Source organism: Opisthocomus hoazin, chromosome 1 (assembly GCF_030867145.1).
Source record: "Opisthocomus hoazin isolate bOpiHoa1 chromosome 1, bOpiHoa1.hap1, whole genome shotgun sequence".
Lineage (NCBI taxonomy): Eukaryota > Metazoa > Chordata > Aves > Opisthocomiformes > Opisthocomidae > Opisthocomus > Opisthocomus hoazin.
In genome coordinates this window covers 151,675,580-151,696,315 of record NC_134414.1, presented here as the reverse complement: position 1 = coordinate 151,696,315, position 20,736 = coordinate 151,675,580, and the positions used below count along the sequence as shown (strand labels likewise).

At 43.0% G+C, this 20,736-nt stretch overlaps 1 protein-coding gene across 1 annotated transcript in view; it reads left to right on the top strand.

Annotated features, from left to right (window-relative positions):
- Positions 1 to 5,439: 5,439 nt before the first annotated feature.
- ANO2 (anoctamin 2) overlaps positions 5,440 to 20,736 on the top strand; it is a 187,924-nt gene continuing 172,627 nt past the window's right edge. Inside the window, exons 1-3 of the mRNA XM_075418515.1 lie at positions 5,440 to 5,452; positions 5,954 to 6,138; positions 9,035 to 9,427. Of these exons, the coding sequence (XP_075274630.1) occupies positions 5,440 to 5,452; positions 5,954 to 6,138; positions 9,035 to 9,427 (591 nt within the window). The remainder of the gene's footprint in view (positions 5,453 to 5,953; positions 6,139 to 9,034; positions 9,428 to 20,736) is intronic.

Here is a 20,736-nt window from a genome sequence, read left to right as displayed (position 1 = left end):
GCCAGAGGTGGAGGTGAGTGAGCATCTCTGTGAACTCAGGTGAGTTCTTCCTGCTCCTAATGCCGGAGGTGTGGTCTCCTGTGTATAAGGGGCTGCCAAAGGAGCACAGTCACAGGTTTTTACATTTATGTCTGTCACCATAGCTATTCAGGCCAGTCAAAGCCAGCAAGGAGCCATGCTCCCCCTTGCCTGCCCCTGTCTGTCTGAGGTGCTGCAGTGCTGTTTTTTCTGGCAGCAGTTCAGGGGCAGACTGTCAGGGCCCATAGTGCATCCCCTTCTATGCCTTTAGTCGGCCACGTTAAAGAATTTAGCTGGCTGCGTCCAAGGCCAGCTCCTTCACCCACCAGAGCTGGTATGAAGAAAGCTGGAAGTGATGGCCTGCCCTCCTTTCCCTTGGGAACTGCTTTTAAGCCGAGGCTATACCACTCACCCCTGCCTGTGCTGGATCACAGCTGAGCGGCAGCTATGTCTGCGCCCAGTCTCAGACCTTCGCTGGTCTGGCCTGACCCAGACCCAGAGGCTCTGCCTCCTGGTTTGACCCCGGACCCGCCTCATCGCCACTGCCTTTGCTGAACTCTGCCCGACCCTGATCACTGTCCCCAGCCCTGATCCTGACCTCAGCTTGCTGCTCTGCATCTGGGCTCCCTGTCAGCGGGGTCACTCACTGCTCTTCTCTGTCATGCTCTGCTCCAGGCTCACCTTCCCTCATGGAGCAGACAGCCACAAGCCTCCTTTTCCCTAAAATGACTGTAAGAGGATTGTTAGTATCCTTTCCACCAGGAACTCTTACTTTAAAGGATCGGTGAATATGTATTCACACAAAGAGCCAGAGGGTTACGGACAAGTTGCTCTGTTTACCGCCTGTTAACAGCTTCCTGAATCATTATAGTCTCAAAGCGCATGGTGATATGGGAAGAAGCTCAGCTTGTGCCAGAATCACTTCTTGTGCACAGCTTCACCAAACTCAACACAGCTACAGTGGAGCATGATTTCCTCCACTGTGTCTTCAAGACTACCATTAGTGCCTTTTAAGAATCATGGAAATTAAAGACAGATATGGCTTTTTGGATTGTCTCTAATGCCCTCTAATGCAGCGTGGTACAAATTAGAGCAAATTTCAGATTAGAGTGTATGAGGCCTACCATGGAGAGGAGGAACTTAAAGGAAGCTTCTGGGAAATGGAAGTATATGTGTGACTTGGAGGATGTAACAAGTGTTGACAAGATCAGAGGTGGAACAGTCCCGCTAAGAGTTAAGGTAGGCAGCACAGCCCCACACAATTCCCTGTCTGCTTTTCATCTTTATCACATTGTTCCAGTCATACACCCTGGGCTAGCAGACCTCTTGGGGAATGAAATTGGGGATGCAACCAAAGGGAGGAAGAAGTCGAGCTAGAAGCAGAAAACATAATTTTTCAGGTTTGCCACTTCCTACCCCTTCCCCCACAGCTGAGTTTTCACCAAGAGACAAGAGATCCAACTCTGCAGCCTGAAGTTTGAGTGTTCATACAGCATCCCTCAAACTGCAGATGGGAAGGGCAAAGCCACCTATGAGAAGTGCTGGTTAATGCCTTTGATGGCCTGGGTGCCTGTGCCTGTCCGGACCCCATTCCAACATTCAGTTTGAATCACCACATGCTGACCCTCCAGGACACCCAGCAGGGAGAATCTCCTGGGTAGGAATCAGTATCTCAGTTGTGTCCCTTCACATTTGGCCATACAAAGCACTCTTTCCTCTTTCCTTCACAGCCTCCAGAATATGATCAGAGAATAAATATTCTTTATGAAGAGAACTGTCTAATGCTGAGTTCAGTTATGGGACCAGTTGTAGTCGAAGCAGTTAAGTAGCGGCAGGCTAAACACCTAAATAGTTCTTAAACCAAGCTGAAGAGAGAAATATTGGATATCTGAAATTTAACTGTCAAACTCTATCCTTGTTTTATTCAAATAAAGAGTTTGAGAACACTGCACTAATCTAAATTACTTTTAATGAAACCTACTGGACCTTTTCCATAAAGAATGGATTTCCTATACAAAATTTTATTCCTAGACATTTCCTGTGGTGGCCTGTTTCCTTTAAGCTTGGCCAAGGCTTGTTTAATTAACATGCATTCCCTTGTATTTAAGACTTTAATTGACATTTTAAATAACAAGCAGTATTTTGAAGAGACAAGGGGTGGCAGCTTAAAAAAGAAAACCGCAGTGTGATGAAAATACTTGCGTACTTAGAGAGGTGTGACTGGTTGTATTGAAATCAGAAGCTCTAGATGTGCATGTTCAGAACTGAGAGGTCATTAGCTTAGTGGGGACCTAAAGAACACGTGCATAACCGTGGTATAGCTTTTTGTTTATACATACACCTTTAAAGAAGATATGTTTAAGTCAAGCTACACAGAAACAGCAAGCTCAAGCACTTCTTTTCCGTACCTACTTGGAGGGTGGAAGGAATAAGAAGTTTGCCAAACAGCGCTCGCAAATGCCAGATGTTTTGAATAGCCTTGCAGAGGATCGTGTGTGAGTACAGGTACGCTTCTCACTGTGGGTCTTTCAGAAGTGCAGCCCATTTCTGATACTTCATTGCAAAGAGGAAGATAAATGAAATCAGGCCAGTGTCCATGCCCTGAGAGGCCAAACCATTTACAATGTATTCTGCCAGTAGTTGTGCCTATGATAATCTGACCATCTGGACCACTCAGCGTGGATAATTGGCTGTTACTCAGGATTTAATACAGAGCTGCTAATCAGGTAGACTCCCTTAATGCATATCTCGTAACCGGTACGGTCCTTTAATACATCCTCTCAGTCCTTCCACTTTTGGCAGTATGTGTAGCTTCTTCATCGTTGCACTTTAGACAAGGAACTGGAAACTCCAATGGTGAGGTGAATTGGTGCCCATGGAGCCAACCCTTAAGTTTACAAAAAGCTGAAGTAAAGAGTGCAGAGAGACTGAATCAACACGGAAATGATTACTGGCTGTGAACTGGTGCTGGAACTAGAGCTGGTCGCTCTGTCCTGGAGGCACCTTGTCCTTGGCAGCCATTTACAACTTAAAGAAGTTTGACTGGAGGGAAGGCTCCCAGGTGGCTTTTCTAGAATTAACATAGTTCTGAACATTTGCTTTCCAGATTGAATTCAAGATTCACTTCACTGCTATCTCTGGGGAGATATATATATATATATGCATATATGTACCAAAGCTAACATGTGTGCATGTATAAAAAAAATATATATACACACATACATACACACACAGAGGTTGTTTCTATTGATGCTAATTCCTGTAGAGTATTTACAGAATGAGAACATGTAAGGCCAGATGTCGTAAAGGCTTACAGGGTAGATGAGATCAGGCAGCATCTGAAGAAGAAGCCTCTGAGGCACTGCAGTACCACAAGCAAGCACTGTCAAATGCGGAGCTCATTCAGAACCAAACTTTTTGGTTAAGTCAGTTTGATTTGGGAAGATAAAAAGCTTTGGGGAGAGCAGAAGTCTTCCAAATTCAGACATAGAAATTGCATTTGCATCAAAAAACTTATTCTGACTGGAAGTCCCAGACTGCCTCACCTGCTTACCAGTGTTAACCTCAGATTCATGACACAGTTTCTGAAGGCTGGGAAGCATAATGGAAACAAAATCATTTTATTATAAAGGAACTGCATATTTTTTTCCTAGGCTGAGTTAAAAGGACTGGGGAAAAAAAAAGGTCTTTAATTGACTGTGCAAAGGTCTTGTGGGATATCTCAGGCTTAGTCTGAAAATACTGGAGAAGCACTGTACGTAGCCTGTGGGAATGAAACCTTCAGTTTAATTATTTTCCTTGGTGTTTCCCCTGTGGCATCATTATGCGCTTCATTAAAGTAAACCACGTGCGAGTCTCCTTGAGAGATCAGAAAGGGAAGACTGGTGAGTCAGTCTACTGTACTGTTCAAGTGCTGCAGGGCCCTGATCTATTATTGGTAGGAAACATAGGAATAATTATAATGTTTTGGGGTACGGTCTGTGCATTTCCTTCTTCAGCATTTTACTGGCTCCTCCCTTTGCACATGGTTGTGGGTAAGTAGATTCAGCCTGTGTAGAGGGCATAGAAGATTAGCAGTAGGATGCAATGTCTTCCTTAGACTCTTGAAAGAGAAGGGATTCGGTTAAATAAGGGGGAAATAAGACTTCCAGATTTTACCAATACACCCACTGCACACCCGCCCCCCCAAAAAAAAGAGGAGACAGAGTTTTGCTACCACCATCTATAAAAATGAATCCTTTTAGATTTTCCTTGAATTATTTGAAGATGATGATCACTGCACAAGTCTGCAGGCTTCCTGTATACAGCCACCTCCTGCAATTCTGTCTTTTGAGATGCAACACAAGGTATTTCTGCCACCAGCTGGCTATTTCAGCAATGCCAGAGAAACACTCTTCAGTCACATGAACCCTAAGGAAGAGGCAGGGCTGTTCCTGCCTTCCCTCTTCCCCCGTCTCCATCACCATTAGGAAGGTGCGGAGGAAACTGCTCAAATTTTCCAGCGTTTTCTTATGGTAGAGAAGGGTGAAACTGCTTTCTCATAGCACAGTGCAGCAAATCGCATAGGGCAGTGTCTCCCAGACTGGAAAGTAACTCAGGTATGCTGTTGAAGCTTCTTGTTTCCTTAGACAGAAGGAGAAAGTGGGGGAAAAGAACTGTAGCATTACTAGGGTTGCCAAGTACGAAGGCAAGAAGAGATGCTATGGATGTAGTGTCTCCCATAGGAGCTGATGAATGTTCCAGTTATTTCTTCTGCCCGGGGAAGGCCGAAGTCCTGACTGGAGAGACATGGTGCTTTGTGTCTTTAGTGGTAGCAGGGCTAACTTTGTGGGCAGATGGGTCTGCTACACCTATGTCTTTTCTCTGGTAGAAAACACTAATGCTTGAAGGACCAAGCCATAGTTTTTCACCACAATAAGCTTCTCAAAGAAACTATGGGTAAAGGCCAATCAACCCCATTTCAGCTATGGCACCACTAGAGGGGGAAAGAGTATGAAATATTTGTACGTCAAAGGAGTTTCTGTACCCATTACTTTTTATCATCATTTTTTTCGCTCTGCTACTGCCTGCATGGGATTGAGTTTCTGCATTTCCTACCTGTGACCAAGCATTCTTCTCATATTCTGTTGCTGCTGTACACTGCGCTATGGCAGTGTTCAGCATACAGTGTGCGTGCACAGCTGACAAATGGTGGTGGTGGTGAACAGGGGATGGCGTGTAACTCCTCACCCCCTCCAGACCCTCTATTATGCTGCATTGTGACCATGTAATTTGTCAACACAAGAGATGGGGAACACATCTAAAACTAAAGGGTTCAAGACATTAATCCCTCAAGTCATAACATGCAGGTAAAAACTTAAATGTACTTTATGAGAATTTCATACTATGACAAGTCTGAAAATTAAGAGTTCTTACAGGAGAATGACCATTACCCGTAAGTTTGTATCTGTACCTAATGCCACTAGATTTGGTCACATCACACTAGAAACGCAGTCGATTTCAGGCTTCGTTGTAAGCTGTTAGCAAACACGATTCATTTCGCTTGCAGTGATTCGGCTTCCACCCATCGTGAATGCCAGAAACCCAGAGAACCAGGGCGCAGTCACTGCGGACTCACAGCTTGCTCGTGTCCTGGGGGTGCCTAGCTAGCTGCAAAGCACAGAGTTCCCAGCTCTTAACCTTGTGACTGCAGTCCAGGAGTACAAACGCTGTTGGCCAGCCAGGGCAGTGCTAAGTGCAGTGTTCCCCCCTTCCCCAGCAGCTCACACAGCTCAGTACCTGCTGTTCCTCTGCAGTTGTGTGCACCCCTCTCCACTTACTGAATTGCAGCATCTGAATTTGAATAGTCTCTATTAACCGCACTATTTCCTGTTCCTTCAGGAAACTGCCTGCACAAAACCAGCTTTAAATAACAATGCTTTTCTCTTATTCTCAGACTTTCCTCTAGCCTCCTCACACCCCACTCTGAACAGACAGAAGACAGTGAAATCAGCGAAGGACTCTTTTTCAGCATACGACAGCAAATACCTCACAGTTCCTCAAAACCGGACTTCCTCGCACAGCAGCAGGATCAATGGAGCTGTTGAAGCACCGAGCTGTATGGAGTCCTTCAGCAGTTCAGTAAGTAGGATTTTATGTTCGCTAATTTACCTCTAATGCCTTTGAGATGAAGAAGAGTCTTGAAGCAGGGTGAGCAGAGCATGATACACTCCTGTGTGTTAGGCAAATCCACGCTGTACTGGGAAAAGTGACTATGCAAGTAAACCAGTACCATAGCCTGAGGTAGTTCAGCAGGCTCTCTTAGTGTCCACCAAGAACTAATTGTTACTCTAATAGCCTGACCAAACTTTTCTTAACTATTTACTTTAGCCAAAATCCTTCACAGCAGGAACAGGGGAGTTGTTATTACCCCTAGAGTAGGAAAAGATCTGCAGGTTGATGACTAAATTGGCTATCTCTCTGCAAACCCTGGGCCAGATCGTGCCCAGGTGATAGTGTGGGCTGGATTGGAAGGTGGAAGTGTTGTGTGGCTGTGGTCTTCTGAGCAGAGCTGTTGTTAGAGGAGAAACCTCTTGAGATGTTTGTAGTGATATGTTGGTTGTTAGAGGACTAGAATAAAATTGTCATGAAATGCTAATCTTACTTTCCCATTTTCTTACTGCTTGGTGCACTGACTACTTGTCCTGGAAGTGTCAAGAAGCAATGAATGTGGGACTGAAAATAGTAATTTAAATCACTGATTCTGACTTTTGCAATGGATGTGAGAGAGGAGGAGAGAAAGATCTTGATAGTTCCTTCAGTGACGTTTTACAAATTACAACTTACTTGTGTTCCTCCCTAATAAGGTCTTCTTGTGCCAGAATGTCACATGGTGAGGAAAGCAGTGCAAATTTAGGGCCAGAAAATGTCCTTACTAAAATTTGTGGGACTTTTGATTTGTTTTCTGTGCAATAAACACCCATAATTATGGGGATGGCACTTTGCTACCATGAGTGGAGAAGAGTCAACAGAGTGGGAGGGAGAGTGAGGCTTTGTTGTATCTCCTCGTCCTTTCGTTCTGTGTAACTCCAGCAACACCAAATGTTGCTATGGTGCTCTCTCAGGTGGCTGGGATGTGGCAGCTGGCTACGTACAGGTAATGAACAGGAAATCCTCTTAGCGACTTCTCATTTTCTCCAGCCTCCTTGTTCCCTCTCCCACATTTTGTTTGTGCTTCTCATTTCTGCCCACATTTGTGAGTAAGGGAGGAGAGGATGCTCAGAGCTCATCTTCTCTAGAGTCAGCTAACGCATGGCGTTGTGCCAGTGACCTGGTGGCGGTGACATCATTACTTCTGTGCTGTGTAGCGCGCAACTTGCTGGAAGGGAGACTAGAAATCTGCAACGAGTTTTTCTTCGCGGTGGCAGAGATGGATCCAGGAGGTTTGCATGGACTGCCTGTGAGTACTACATGAAAATGTATCTAACTAGGAAATGGGGAATTGTAGTAAAATGCTATCTCCCAAGCAGCTTTATATTCTGCCAGAATGTAGTGCTGAGTGTAAATTTAGATATGCCTAAGGGGACTATATATACACTTTACACATAAAGCGTGTGATAAGTGTAATGCGCAGAACAGATTATTTCGTGATAATTTAATGAAAGAATGAAGGATGTAGCACACATATAAACCCAAGATTTATTTAGCGATATGGTGACTGAAAGCTACTTTGTGGGAAACTAAGTGAAGCAAAGCAATGCAAAACAAGAATTTGGGAGAGGTTGGGATATAGAGTCATATGCACATTTATATAATACCTTCAAAAATTCACATTGTGTTAACAAAGAAGAAAATTGACATATAGTGTGCTTGGTTAACTTTGCATTCGGGACTACCAGTGCATGTAATGTACAGGGGAGTTAAGAGAGAGAAAGAAATCTGGTACTTGTCAAGATTTTAGTTGCATAGCCACCTATGGGCACCATAAGTGTCTGCAGTTAGGTTACAGGCTGATTGCTTTGCATCAGGTTGGCCCTATGTTTCCACTTGTATGTAGCTCCCCAGTCACTGGAGGGCTGGTGTCACTCTAATGAATGACACTGTGGAGAGCTCTGTGAAGGGCTTCAAGATGGTGGTTCGTAACAGTTTTGGAAAACATATGGGCAATCTTAGTGAACGAGAAGTGAAAGAGAATGGTGTCAGTGTTAAGCCTGGGTGCGTGGTATTGCTGTCCATGCTGGTGCACAATGGTGGGGGTTTGTGCTGGAGCAGCTTCACCCCAGAAGGGTTCAGACAGCGGAGACGAGGAGGCAGGAACAGTCCAAGGGGCGACTGAGCACAACACAGGTGACTTGAATGATTTTTAGTCATTGATTTCCTTTTGCAGCATTACTGGTCAGTCACTTAGTCTTTTCATAAAATGTTAAAACACAGGTCAGCTGGCATTGCTAGCCATCCATGGGGCATGTCCTCTTTAATCCCTAGTATCTTCCAGAGTGTTTCCGTCCAGCCCTACCGTTCTTGCCGTGGTACTACGTAGAGGATCTTTCTCCCGTTCTAGCTCAGACCAGTTCCTTCCCTTTCTTCCTGTGCATATTTTTTTTCTTCCTTCCCCTGCCTAGCTTTGCTCCACAGCACCTCCTTTCTTACATCTCATCCTATAACGCAATCCTTATTCCCACTCCTCAACCCTATTTCAAACCGTGAGTGTCTTCTCCTCTGTGGTCTGTGCGTGTGCGGGATGGAGAGACCGCGTTGCTGTGTGTCTGCATACTGTTGGGTGGGTAGGCAGGTATCCCGTGCCTTGGGGTGAGGCCTCTATCTTTAGCAGCTCTCGTCTGTTTATGGTCAGAGGAGCTCAGCGTGGCTTTATCCGGTCTGCAGAGTGCGTGTTTTGTCGGCCATACCTGCCCCTGGCTGACCTCCAGTTTGGACTCTGCACAGCTTTAGATGCTCGTGTGGAGATGGACCCCAGCCCTGGCTTCTTCTCGGGCTCTTTGGCGTTCATGTCTGTGAGACTTGTCTGTTTCTCTCCCAGATCATAAACAACTACCTGGACGGGAGGCGAGCAGACGCGGTGGACGAGGCGTCCCCCAGTGGCATGCACTTCAGGGACAGCAGGAGGAAGGTCGACTACGTGTTAGCCTACCACTACCGCAAACGCCTCGCTCGGCACCCGCCCGGCGCGGGCTCACCGGAGCCGACGCGTGGCTCTGCCTCCTCGGCCCTGGTTTTGAACGGCAGGAGCGGGAAGGGCCGCTCTGAGCTGCAGTGGCGGGAAGGCGGCCGGCGTGACCCCGGGCAGCGGCCGGGGCCGGAGGCGATCGAGCTCGGCCCGCTGGACGCCCTGGAGGAGGAGAGGCAGCTGCAGCGGGAGGAGTATGAACGCAGCCTGGTGGAAGCAGGGCTGGAGATAGAGAAGGATCCTGAGGTAAGAGCGGGAGCGTTGCTCCTCACGCCTGGCGCTGGAAGCCCTGAGGGGTGACGGCCGCGTCGGTGTCGGAGGCGGCTGCGTGCAGGGTGTAACCGTAGCTGGGCCGTGCTGGCGGGGCAGCCCCGGGGTGACCGGGGCTTTCCTCCCGACACAGCCCCGCTGACTCCCCAGCTGTTGCTGCTGCAGCCGCAGCGAGCGTAGCGTGTCCTGGAGATGGGTCTTACGGCTGGCTTGAGGAGCCAGCCCCATAGACAGCTTGTTGCTGCTGAGCCTTAGTGCAGCACTGAGCATCCCTGGGTCAAACGCTGCCGTCGTGGCAACGCCCAGTTAGGGATCTGCAGAAACATGTTGTCTTCATACATGCCTACAATGTGGCATAAGACTGAGAAGATGATGGTGGGGGTGTTTCTGTGTTGCTTGGTTCTTGCTGCCTGGGAAATAGGTGGTTAACGCACTGTGGAGTAGCAATTTCAATCTTACTTCAGTACAAAACTTTCTTCTTTATCTGAATGTTCTCATAGCTTGCAGTGAGCACACTTTTCTGACAAAAAAATGTTATTATATATTAACTATTACTAATTATAGCTATTAATTATATATTATAATACCGTTAAAATGAGAAAGTGTCTCAGGCAATTTGCTGGAAAATAAAGTGCTGTTAATACAGAATCGCAGAATCACAGCATGTTCGGAGTTGGAAGGGACCTCTGTGGGTCATCTAACCCAACCCCCCTGCCGAAGCAGGGTCACCTACAGCAGGCTGCACAGGACCTTGTCCAGGCGGGTCTGGAATATCTCCAGAGAAGGAGACTCCACAACCTCCCTGGGCAGCCTGTTCCAGGGCTCCGTCACCCTCAGAGGGAAGAAGTTCTTCCTCATGTTCAGCTGGAACTTCCTGTGCTTCAGTTTGTGCCCATTGCCCCTTGTCCTGTCGCTGGGCACCACTGAAAAGAGTCTGGTCCCATCCTCCTGACATCCACCCTTCAGATATTTATAAACATTTATTAGGTCCCCTCTCAGCCTTCTCTTCAGGCTAAACAAACCCAGCTCGCTCAGTCTCTCCTCACAGTAGAGGTGCTCCAGTCCCGTCACCATCCTCGTAGCCCTCCACTGGACTCTCTCCAGTAGCTCCTCATCTTTCTTGAACTGGGGAGCCCAGATGTTTCATATTTCTTCAGAATAACTTGGTGATTTTAAGCGTGACTCTTAACTTTCTTCCCAGCCACACGTAAGCTTTGCGTCGTTTTCTTCATTCCACTACAAAATGAACAGCTCCTATGCTGCAACAGGAGATCCTCCCAGGCTTTCATGTATTTATTCTCACCATATGTGCGTGATGTTGGAAAGTGCTATGGTCATATCAGCTGGGAGCTGTGGTTACGTTACTTAACTGCAGCCAGTTGGTCAATGGAGTACGGGTCTTCCAAATCCCATGTTGATGCAATAAGCGCTCTGCTATGCCTTTGGACCTCTTTGAAAGCCGCAGATATTTATATCTGTTGAAGAAATTCCCCACCGGGTTCTAGTTTGAGGTGCTCTATCCTTTTTGACACCAAATATAAGAAACTTAGGGCGTCTTTTCAGAGGTGCTGAGAAGTCACAGCTCGTATTGCTTTCAGTGCAGCCAGTCCACAGTTTCAAAACGTGGACCAAACTGCAGATTGCATCTGAAAAGTCCAGTCTAGCTGACTTGGCGTAGTCTACGCACATTAAATCACTGTCAGGAACAGAAAGAAATTGAAAGGCCTTTTGACCTTTAACATTTTCCTTGTGCGGTTTGCTCAGTTGCAGGTGGCTGTTGGTTGTATTTCACTGCACAGCCAGGCTGAGCCATCCTTGCAATGAACAGAAAAAAGTGTTCTCAGATCCTGATTTATGCTAAATATTGAGGTTAAGGTTCAATACTGCTAACACATGACTGTCTTACTGCTATGATTTTTATAACCAAATTGCATAAAACCCATGAGAACAGCTGTTTTTGGAGGCTTCTTTCAGTTCTGAATTTCATCAGAACCTGAAAAGTCTAGCAGGAGATTTGGATTTGATTATTCAACTCATTACTTAACCGAAGTCCAGCTGGACTCAAATCTTGGTTCGGACCCCTTCCAAGTGATGACATGCGGTCTTAAATAATATATAAAGTAATAAATGATGTCATAGAGACCTGATCTAGAAAAAACTTTTTTTTCACAGTTTTCCTTCTGAAGAGGAAAAGGCTTTTTGTAAATGAACTGGAAAGTTCTGAAGAAATTATTTGGTGACCACTTCTGTTATGGGAAAGATTAACTGATTTTGAAAATTACAAAAAATGCAATCCCATCACTTCTCTATCTGTGTATGTGTATGTATGTAGTTACTCCTGCCCAGCTCCCTGCCCCCCCCGTCCCCCTTCAAGCTGTCTAATCAAAAGGGGAAAGTGTTTTTCCTTCTAGAATCTCCTGAGAAACTGGAAGGGACTATGCATTATTCTTTTTCTTCCTTGCCCAGGACATGTGGCTTTTACTTCCTTTTCTTTTTCTCACTTGACTGTTTGTTTTTCTCCTGTTAGTTAACTCCTGTTAAAACATGCTGAAGCTGCTGTTTTTGTTATCTTGCTGTGAATTTGACAGAACATGCTGATCGGGCGCATGTGAAGGATACAGTCAACCTTATATGTTGATTAAAATTCTGCGTTGAACTGATATGAGAAAAACCTCTGATCTTAGTTCTAGGAAAAATTTGTGTCTACAGATTCCTTAAAATCAGAATAGTATTAATCACAGCATGCTGTATTTTTGGTGTGTGACACTTTCAACTAGTGCATTTCTAGTGGTTTATGGTAAACATGCATGTTTGGTTTTTTTGTTTCAGTGCTAGTATAACAAGTGGATCTTTTTCATATGGTATTATTGGAAGTTGAGACACATTCTCTAATACATATCTCATTCTTACCATATGTTCTGGACCAGGTCCTAAGATGAGTCTGATCTCCTGCTCAAAGGCCTGGCTGCAAAGGTAATTCAAAACAGTCCTCTCTGCTGCAGCTCCTGTATGAGGGATTCCACTTCTGCACCCTTGGGTTAGAGCAGGCCTTGGTTTCTCTACCTTATGCCACCTGCATATGGACTTGTGAAGAAAAATATTCATTTAAGAACAACAGGATATCCTGAACACAATCTCTTTCCTGAAACAGTATCAGGTTTTACCTGAACAGTAGCAGTAGAAAGGGAGAGCGCAAAAGGCTATCTGCTATGTATGTCTGTGGTCCTCAATGAACATCTCTGTGCTGTCCTTTTTATGTGGCCTATAGTAGCTATACAGCTAAGGAAAGTTATCTTTGATAGGGCCTATGTAGTTCTGGTTCTTGTTAACTTCATTGCTTGAACAGCAACAAAACCCCCAAACAACAACAAAAAAAGGGAACAAGCCGTTGTCCTTTTTTTATTGATATTGTGGGAGCAATGAAGGATATATTCACTGAGTAATATAGCTGGTTCAGCCTTTAATGGCTGCTAAGGGCACCTGTCTTCTGGTGGCTGGAAAGTTGCTTAGTCTCTGGTCTCAGTTAACCCTACTTTGTAAAGACTGTATGGTTGGTTAACCTAGTTGAAATAAGCACAGCATCTTTTGCATCGGGCTACTCAGTCTGCTGACCTCACAGGATATTGGAGTTTCTCTAGAAGCTGCTTCTGTTGGCTAAAACTATTTAGATACCAGGAAGTTCATCTCTAGGAACACAGGACAGCGTTATGACAATTTAAAAGTCTTAATTTCTACAATTATCTTTTTGAAAAATTTGGATTTTCCAAGATGTTAGTATGTTTGTTAACATATTACATTAATATGGTAGCTACATGCTGAATAACAAGGGATAAACACCAGTCTCATTTATATTGCCAATTCATTGTGTAAAAGAATAGAGACAAGAAAATAAATGAAGATATATAATTTGTATGTGTAGATGGGGGTATCAGTCTTTTTTGAATGTGTGGTAAATAGGCAAGATTATGCTCTGTGTCCATATCCACCCACTTATTATTTGTCAGTACAGGAATTTTTGGCTAATTTGCAACTTCCTTATAACTTTCTGTCATTTGTTATTGCTGTCTTCCAGAAAAACTTTATTCTTGCTTAATGTAACCTTGTGGAGTTTTTTTTTTTCCCTGTTTTTTGAACTGAGATATTATTTTGCATGTCCAAGACAAAGTGCACAATGAGGGCAATGGGATGAAGTTGAATGTTTCAACTTTTTCCTCTCTAATGTGACATGGAGTACCCATAATGATGGGTGGTCCTAAGGAGATTTGAGAACCTTCTTACCATGCTCCCTGGTAAAGTCATACCTGATCCATAGCATGTATTCATGTGTTATAACAGATACTGCCACCATCAACTTCCCATCTTCATGTTCTGTGTGTCAGAGACCACAAGTGGCAGATGAAGTTTAAAGGAACTCTTTGGCTGGTTATCTTCTCTTCAAATCAAAATATTGAGGTGGTTCAGTCTAGTCTGTGCCCATGAAAACAACTGAATTAGCACAATTTAGGGTTTTGTCGGCGTGGTGTTCAGTGGAAAGAATAAGACAGAAGAGGAAACTCCCTATTCAAATCTGATGGCAACAGCATAGCAACACAGAACTACTGTTTTGCATAGTTTGCTAGGAGTGAAAATAATATTTGCGTCTGTGACTGCTCTGTTGACCGGTCTACAAAATTAGATAAAATGAGCCGGGTGTTGGCTCTTGCATGTGTATGTAGAATTAACTACCTTGTATTTTACAGTATTACATAGTGACTAATATAGACCTCATTAACACAGATCATGTAAACACTTATGCTAATCTGCGTAGTGTTAACCATTTGCAGGATTTGCTTCCTCTGCTTCAAATTAACACAGGTAAAAGTACAATAAAAGTCTTTTTCCAAAATGTCGATGCCAGAACACAGATTCTTTGGCATGTCTTCGTAAACTGTGAAGGAACGCCAGCAGGTCACATTTACCCTTGTGAGCTAGCTGCCAAAGCCATGACAATTGTCTCAAAATAAACGCCATTTGACACCAGTGGCACAAGTCAAATTTTGCATTGGATAAACAAAGAATTGCCTGAGATTGTGCCACCTTAAGAGTACCCGGAAAAATTCCATCTGGATTCCCAGGAAGGGCAAGAAAAACCATTGGCATTTCAGGCAGTGCTTGGGATTGATTTTTTTGTTTTGGTTTTTTTGTTCCTGGGGAAGCTGATTGTTGTGTTTCACCTAATGTGGAGCACCAATAGTTCACTAAAATTTGAGTTGCACTGCTGCTTTAATGACTGCAAGTGCAACATGTACTGTATTCAATTAGTGTTATGTGTGGCAAAGCACAGTAGGAATAGAACAAGACGACGCTGGAGATGCACATTGGCATTCTGACAAAGTTGGATTGTTTCGAGCACATTGGAAATGAAAAGTACTTTGCTAAATAGATTTAGAAGATGAAAATATCTTTTAACGGGAGGATGATGACAATTTTAAAATCAAGTGTAAATTACTCCAAGAGCTCATCTAACTTGAATTTTTGAGCTAGTGTGGTTTTAAGGATGTCCGATTAAACTCTTGGCTACATTACACTTTAAGGCAAGGAAGCCCTGAAGGTCCTCAATGCATCAGCTTACGCAGTACTCTCGATAAGAACACTTCTGATGATGGTGGTTATGATTGGATTTTTCTGCTTGATATTCCAAAGCATGTTTTTGAATTTTTGTGAAAAAAAACCCCAAACCTAAAAAACCAAACCAAAAAGCTCCCCAAACCCCAAGCACCTCCCCTCCCCAAACCAACTTCCCCACCTGAACCAAAGAAAAAGTTACAGTTGCAGCTGCTTTTTATCTATGGGATTGAATTGCACTGTTTTGTCGTACTAAGGTGCTCCTCATTTGCCAGTGGGAGAAGGCTTTATCTGTTGTCTTCTGTCAGCTGTGAAGGACAAGAGTAACCAAAATAATACCATGGTATATTATTCAATGAAGAGGGGCATTTTCTTTCTCTGTGTCCTGCTATCCCCACCTCTTTCTGAGGACAATTCTGTCGAGCAGTGCCATCAATGTTCTCGCTATATGAGGAGTTTTCTTAGATCTGCTGTATTCCCTAACATCCCATTTATGTCATATAATAGTTATTTCACTATTAATATTTTTCAGTGTGAAAAAGCGGAATTCCAGTGAACAAGAGTTTAATTTATTTGGATAGAATGTTTTTTTCCTTGACAAAATATTTTTTCAGTAAAAAGTATTTCAACTTTTAGTTTAAAAATTATGGATATTTCTCAATTTAGTAATTAAGACCCTGAAAAAAAAGATGTCTTTTTCCAAGATCTATCAAGATCTGCAGATAATTCCAAGAAAACCTTCTCATGTCCCTAGTATATGTGAGACATCTTGCAGATACTCGGTGTGAACGTTATAGTCGTCTCAAAATATTCATTTGTCTAAAGTGTAGAGAAAAGCTTGATAGTAACTAACATTAATTTTAAAAGGATAAGGAAATTTAATATGAGTCCAAAACCTTTATCCATGTTAGTGAACATCTCCCAAAGCCAATGAGAATGCATACAGAGTAATGTAGTATTGGAAGCAGAGAGAGGTCTTTTGTGCTCAAGGTCTTTGGACTTTGTATTTCTTTCTCTATTAGTACAGCACTCGGAACAAGGCACGACTTCTTTGGGGGCCTCTTAGTGTACCCATTATATAAATAATTGATGGTTATTTTACAATGACTCTAGTTACAGAAGCATTAATTAGCTAAAACATGTTCTGCTCCTGTGTGTTACTTATATGGAGCTGAAATGTAATACACAGCTCTTATAAAATTAAAGTTGGAGAGGCAAGGTAAGGTTTTCAGTGATAGTGAAGTGGATGTGATGAAAATATTGGCAAGTTGATTAACTATTTAAGAGGAAATTATGTCTCCATTTTAGAGAGGATTTTTTAGTAGGCCCATGGGAGTTAGGTGTGGTTCAATTGGTATTAAAGTAATGATTCATGATTAACATGTGGCAAGGTAGAATGACTGTGCTGTCAAAGCTGAAAGGTCCACACTATGAATCCTGTTTTTTAATGATTGTATTTAGACTTGAATAGATGAGTGGTCAGACAGACTCACTCCGTGTATTTTAACTAACTTCCAGACACTTCATCAAAATAACTTCCAAGGGATTTAGAGAAATTGAAGAGAAGTACAAAAATGGGTCTGTATATTATCAATAACATTTACAGAACTCATGGGCCAGCAATGATACATCTCATCAATCGTCTGCAGGTTGGGAAATGGAGGCATCGATATCTTGAATTTCATATGGTGGTAGATTTGGTAGATTTACAATGGCAGCTGGGCAAGAAGCATCCTATTTTTACATATATTTTTATGTAGCTCTGTTTCTGTCAGACTTGCCTGGTAGAAAAGGCAAACAGCCTCCTGAATTTGTGTCTCCATTTCACTGTGTCCTGTGTTGAGTTCTCTCAGCTGCTGGAGGAACTGCTTCTATTGCTACAAACTGCTGGATAAATGAGAAGCCCACAAAAATGGCTTACACATCTCTGCTTGGGCACAGCAGGGAGAGAATCGAACATTTCTAGGATAGGGATGAAAAGTAACAAAATCAGCTGCTTGACACAGATTAAACCATAAAAACATTTTTTAATTATCAGTGGTCTTGTTTGCAGGAGAAATTTTAATCTGCAAATTAAATCCATGGAGACAGTTTGAAGAGCAATAGAGGAAGCCCTGAGGGATGCTGCACTGCACTGATGACGCTGCAGTAGCTAGAGTGCCTGCAGAGGAGACTTGGAGGCTGAAGTAGCCATAATTTCTGTAGGCTGTTTCGGCCAGTGCAGCCTGAATAGTTGTTTCATGAAAATAAAGTAGTAAAATATGAGATAGTTGGAGATTTTGGTCCTGGAATTTGTTGCTTTTCTGGCTTTTGAAGGACAGAAATCATGCTACTGTTTATTGGGGTGAGAAATCGGCTCCTACAGGTGCTGGGTGAGGACTGCCCCAACTGCAGTATCTGCTGGCCAATGCATCTCAACCCATTATTTGGCAGAAGAATAATTCCTGAATTTCAGAGATTCTTTTGTGGAGGAAATGGGCCTTTCTTTGCTTTGCTGTCCCCAAGCAACAGCCTACTTTATCTATAGCAGCAAACAGCCCTACAGGTAACTCTGATATCAAAAGAGTGATCACTTCTGCATTTCTACTGATTGAAGAGTTGCTGTATGATTTTGTTATGTTTAGGAGGCATTGGTTCTTACCCACAATTTCAAACCTCATGCAAAGAAAAGCAGGGAGGTCTGCCTTCAACTCTCTTGTATGAGAGACATTAGGAATTCTACCTGGGAGTGGATACAACACTGTAGATAAGTGCTCCCTTTTTTAATACGTTGCTTTTATACATATATACATTCATTTATGTACAGGTTTACGTAGTGGTTATAAAAGATCTGAGCTAAGATGGTACCTCTCTGTTCTTCCCACATGCCTTTTGGCTTGTATGAAAGCAGATGAAAAGGCATTCTCTGTCTGAAAACTCTGTGTCTCAGAGACAAAAAATGAGAAACAGGGACAACAATGAGATATAAATTGGTTTTGCTTGTGTTGATGGAAAAAATAGGGAATAGGATTTGGTCTTGAGTCACTTCTTTCTCTATGGAAGATGAGAGTGGGGGCACATCTTCCAGTGAGCAGAGCTAGCGTTCTCTTCCAGGGCTGAGGAGACCAAACCAGAGATGTCATGGCTGCTTACTGCAGGGCAAAAGAACAGTTTCAAGTGAAGCGGTGAATGGTTTCTTAAAAAGGGGTCTTCCACCTCTGCTCCTTCTGTTTTGGCCTCTGATGTAACTGGCTATGGAAAAGCCTTCACTGTCCAGAGCTTCTGGATTGTCGTAGGAAGCATCAGTCCAAGTTTTTTTTTCTCAGCTCACAAATCAAAGAGAAATCCAGTCCATTTTTACGGAAATGACAACGAATATTCTTGAATGGCATAGCTGGGAGTGAGGTTAGAGTAGGAGTTAGAAATTAAAACTGGAGTGCCAAAGAGAGAGGATGAATGAAAAACCTCTGCAAGAAGATGAAAAGGAAAGAAAAATCCTCTCAACCAACCAGCCAGTGGTACATTGGCACATGTGCCAAGGGAATGCCACAAAGTGGCAAATGCCATCTCAGATTTGGGGACGAATTCCAGGACAGAAAAGGCTGGGGAGTATCTGAGTATTGAAATTAGTCTATGAAGAAGGAAAGGACTGTCTTACGGGAAAAAACAACTGTTTGTGTATGAGCGGAGTGAGGGGGTGGAATTTTCTATCTGTTAGCAGATCCTGGAAAAGGTAAACTAAGTAATGACTCAGGCTTGTGGGATTCTTTTCATATGTTTTGGACTCTTTTAAGGTCCTCTTGCCTTACTGATGACTCTAATGGCTGTGTGTGTCATTCTGCCCAAATTTCAGTTATTAAAAGGTCTGTTGCTCATGACATTATGACTAGACAGGCAAGCATATTTCTCCAGGAAGAAAGCCACTATAGAGAAGGATTTATTCCCTTCCAGATGCACACCCAGACATTTTATAGTGTGTACATTTTAAAATATTATATTGTAAATGAGAGGGAGGCTTTTTGGAACAAAAACTGGATTCGTATTCAAGCTGTTAAGCATGGGTAGTGGAAGTGTCTTTTAAAGAAAAAAAAAAAAGTCATTTTCCCTTAGAAGTCAGAATGTCCTTTACAACACAAACTGGTTCTTAAATCCTTTGTAGACCTAAGTTCTAGGCAGGGACTGAGCTACAACTCCGCAGTAATTTGTGTGGACGAGTACAGATTTAGTGGGGCGAAACTGTCATAGCGGCAAAGATTAGTTAACTGTACCACTTTTACTGTGAGATGACAAGAATCTAATGAGATATATATGTATATAAGTGGAGAAAGAAGTGAAGAGCTCTATGTGCTGGGTCTTTATGTGAGCTGACAGTGAGTCCAATTTTTGCTTGTTTGGACTGTGCTGAAGGTGACTGTGGTCATTTATAGCTTCTGTAGACTGGGGATGCTCTGTTATTTTCTGACTGTCAAAGGGTCTATCCTGGCCATTGGAAACAGCAGAAATACAACTCTTCTCCTGTTGAGCTCTTGTCCTGTTTTCCTGTCCATTTCAAGTTTGGCACAAAGTTACTTTGCAGAAACCATGCTACCTGGGAACTCCACCTATTTGTATCACCAGATATTTATCTATTATTATATTATATATTATATTTATATTTATGGAACCAAATACTATCTCACTTAACTCTTTTGGTGAAAAGGAGTGGTGGTTGGTCTGCGTGATCTGATTTTAATGAATGCATTTACAGACTGACAATGTCATTCAAGGGGAAATAGGAGAAATCTGAAACCAAGCAACTTTTTCAAAGGCCTGACATATTTTCCTTCAATGTAAGAGTGAATATGTTTGATGGTGCCTGAATGGAAGCTTCTGAATATTGTTTCTAATTTCAAAAATGTGGAGCATCTAGTTACTCCTGGGAGTGGGAGCTGTTGAGTGTATAGTACTTGCGAACACTGCTGCACTTCATGCTTCTCAAAATAGTTTCCAGAAGCTGCCTTTTCAATCTGGTTAAAGTTGCATTTATGTTTTCCATTTTTAAGAACAAATAGAAAAAATTCAATATACTGTCATAATTCATAACCACTATGATGACATCTGCATTGTTACAATGCTATGATGCGTTTAAATAACTGCTCACAGAAGTCCCTGTCTCCCTTGCGTAATGACCTGGCAGGTCCATGTAGATGAAGGCAGGGCTTTTGTGGTTCTGCAAGCACCAAGGTCACTTCACTCTCTCCAGTGTGGTCTGGGCTCTATGTACTGTAGTAGATTGTCCCTCAGAGGGGCTTGGCTTCGTAAACATTTAACATAACACGGGTTGGGACTTCTGGAGGAGAAAAGACCTTCAGCTGCAGCTTAGTCAAGCTGAGCCGCACTAATTCTGTGTATAAACCACAGTTCTCTGAACACCTACATCCTGAAGAAAGGGAAACTGTAATACAAAAGGCATATAAAAGATAGTACTCGGATTGTTTTCATCTAGAAACATCTTGGTCAGGCATTGTAAGATCTTTTAAGTCATAGGACAAGGCAAATCATTCTAAACAGTTTCACATATTTGCTTCTGTTTTTTGAGATCAGCAATTACTTTGGCCTGAATTGAACAACAAGGAAAAAAAATTGTAGCAGAGCGGCATCAGGCTTCACAATTCCCATTAATGTTAATGGCAGTTAGGTGACTAAAGCCCCATGCACAGTAT